The sequence below is a fragment of the Vespula pensylvanica genome, chromosome 8, assembly GCF_014466175.1.
Source record: "Vespula pensylvanica isolate Volc-1 chromosome 8, ASM1446617v1, whole genome shotgun sequence".
Classification (NCBI taxonomy): Eukaryota; Metazoa; Arthropoda; class Insecta; order Hymenoptera; family Vespidae; genus Vespula; species Vespula pensylvanica.
In genome coordinates, this window is record NC_057692.1 from 716,313 (window position 1) to 718,812 (window position 2,500).

The following is a 2,500-nucleotide window of genomic DNA, read 5'->3' on the forward strand; positions in this document are numbered from 1 at the left end:
GAAAGAAAAAAGAAGATAAAAAAATAATTTACATTCGCAACAACAGTTCCAATAATATAAGTCGAGAGAAAAATTCGAATGCGATAATTTCATTAACTTTCAATGCCGGTAATTAATTCGATGAGTGCGAACTGTTAATTTCTACAAATAGAACGGAAAAGAAGGAGCGAGGAAAGGGGGCGAGAGAGAGGAGAGGAAGAGAAAACAAGTCCAAATAGAAATAAAAATTCGTATGTGTACACAATGTATGCACGTGTGGCGAGCGAGAGTATACATTCAATATCGTGGCAAAGGAGAAGGCGCGTGGAGCGATAAGTACTTTTCGAAGAAATCTCTATAGCCACGCGTGCGACCTTCGTGATTGCCCCTGCCTCATTCTATCTCTTTCTCTCTACGATTTATTTTTTTCTGATCCCAGAGATACACCGAAATTTTGCGCGTCGTTTCGCGCCTGACCTTGAAAGACCAAGATCCACGTGCCGCCGTTCCGTATAGCACGACGTTCGCGTCTTTTACCATTTCTTCTTCTTCGCTTTTACGATCGATTATATTTCCGTAAAAAAAAAAAAAAAAAAAATGTTTCTTCGACCGTTCGCGTTTTTCTTCCTTTTTTTTTTTACCGTTTCGCACACGACTATCATCGTATTATTTTTGTTGATCTTTTCCCAACGAGAACGTAGACGACGTACCGTACGATCTACGAATCGTCGACAGTACATCGACGTATTTCATTTTATACGACACGCAAGAAAGAAAGAAAAAAGAAAGAAGACGAACGAACGTTCGGTTTTAATTATTTACAAAATTTCTTTTCTATTTCTAGGGGAGCATAAACGTCCCGATAAAAATACAACAATATGGCGACTCGAAAGGATCGAGAGAGGACGATTTCGAGATCCCTTCGTCAGCAAGTAAGTTACTGTCAGAAATAATAAATGCTGATAAAGATCTTCCTTTCCTTCATATACAGTTGTTCCTTCTCTTAAAACTAGTTTGTAATATATCATAAAGCGAAAAGATATTTTTGTAAATGCTCGTAAATATAACTCGTATACTTTTATTTTTGCCAAATGTTCCGAAGCTCGAACGAAAGTTTTGTTTTCGTTGAGTTAGAAGCAATACAAGGCTAATGCTCTTTCGAATACCCAATAAATATTCCGACTCGTTCTTTTCACTTTTTCTCTATGTTTACCGCGCGCTTTTCTACGTTTGCTATTGTTTGTTTATCTCTTTACTACGTTGTTAGTAGTCCCCTGACTCGTTGAAAACATCCAAACGTTTCTTCCTTTACCTGAGAGTCAGTCGATACAACCCGTAGGTATTTATGGTTTTTACGGGGTATGTATATGATTGTAGCGAACTTTGGGAATTTTGGTACTTTCTACGACAAGCCCTTTTACTACGAGCAAAATAAAATATAAAACGAACGACTCTACCTGCTACAAAAGTGAATCATCGTGCAGTAGATATAATGTTCTATGCCTAATTGTTCTCTTTCGTACCGATGGAATAACGAGGGTTCGGGTCGAGAAAATACCAATTTCGAAAATATTTATAACCAGCGAAACGAATTTCGAATAAGAAAATTATACGTGTAAGAAAAGAAGGAGGTAGTAACTGAATTAGTGAACGTTCGTAAAGTATGAAGTCATACATCGTAATTAGAGGATTAACGAAGGCAACGACGTCGTAGATTTGCCAGAAGCGAGTGAGAGCGTTCGCTACAGTGCTAATTCGATGAATAACAAAGTATACGGTCATGGAAAAAATAATAAAGAAGGAATTCTTTATATGCATACAATGTATGTACACGTGTGCGATATTTTCTTTCCTTTTTTTTTTTATTTACTATCTTCTTTGCATATTTTCAACGGCTCGATTTTTACATAACACGTTTTCACGTAATTATTACGATCTTTAAAAAGACACCCCGGTAGCATTATTCAAAAAATAACGATATGAATAATATAATTTTTCGCGTGACGATTAGCGTTACAAGGAGTAACACGCCTTGGTGAAAGTTTCGAAGCAAATTTCTTTCTTGACCCGTAAGAGAGCGAGCGAGTGCATCGATATATGTACGTGTCTCTTGCGTCAACGAGTTTGCGTTTGAAAATTGAGAATTCAATTGGCGAGTATCGCCTTGCGATATATCGTCTTTGTAATAAAACACATAATCTTTTCCTTATTGCGTCGTCTTTCGTTGTTTTCAAATAGAACCGATATACCGAGGAAACGTGTTGCAAAATTATGTTTATATATGTATATACATATATATTTATATGAACACCACAAATTTATCGATTTGACTTTCGCACTCGGTAATTATAAAGAGTTATTAAAATGGATATTAGCTATATAAATTACGTTATCGCGGATATATTTGGTATTCGTGAGCTTGCATGGTGTTGTTTCTCCAGGTATCTACTCCTTGTGGTATATTTTTGGGTTCACGATCACGTAACGGGCTCGTACAAGCGTAAAATCGACCGGCTTGGTA

General features: G+C 36.8%; 1 protein-coding gene across 4 annotated transcripts in view; it reads left to right on the forward strand.

Moving 5' to 3' along the window:
- Nucleotides 1–2,500, forward strand: part of LOC122631314 (MAP kinase-interacting serine/threonine-protein kinase 1-like) — a 31,636-nt gene that overhangs the window by 14,100 nt on the left and 15,036 nt on the right. For all 4 annotated transcript variants that reach the window (XM_043816883.1, XM_043816881.1, XM_043816884.1 and 1 more), the window contains exon 2: nt 824–911. In XM_043816883.1, the coding sequence (XP_043672818.1) occupies nt 824–911 (88 nt within the window). The remainder of the gene's footprint in view (nt 1–823; nt 912–2,500) is intronic.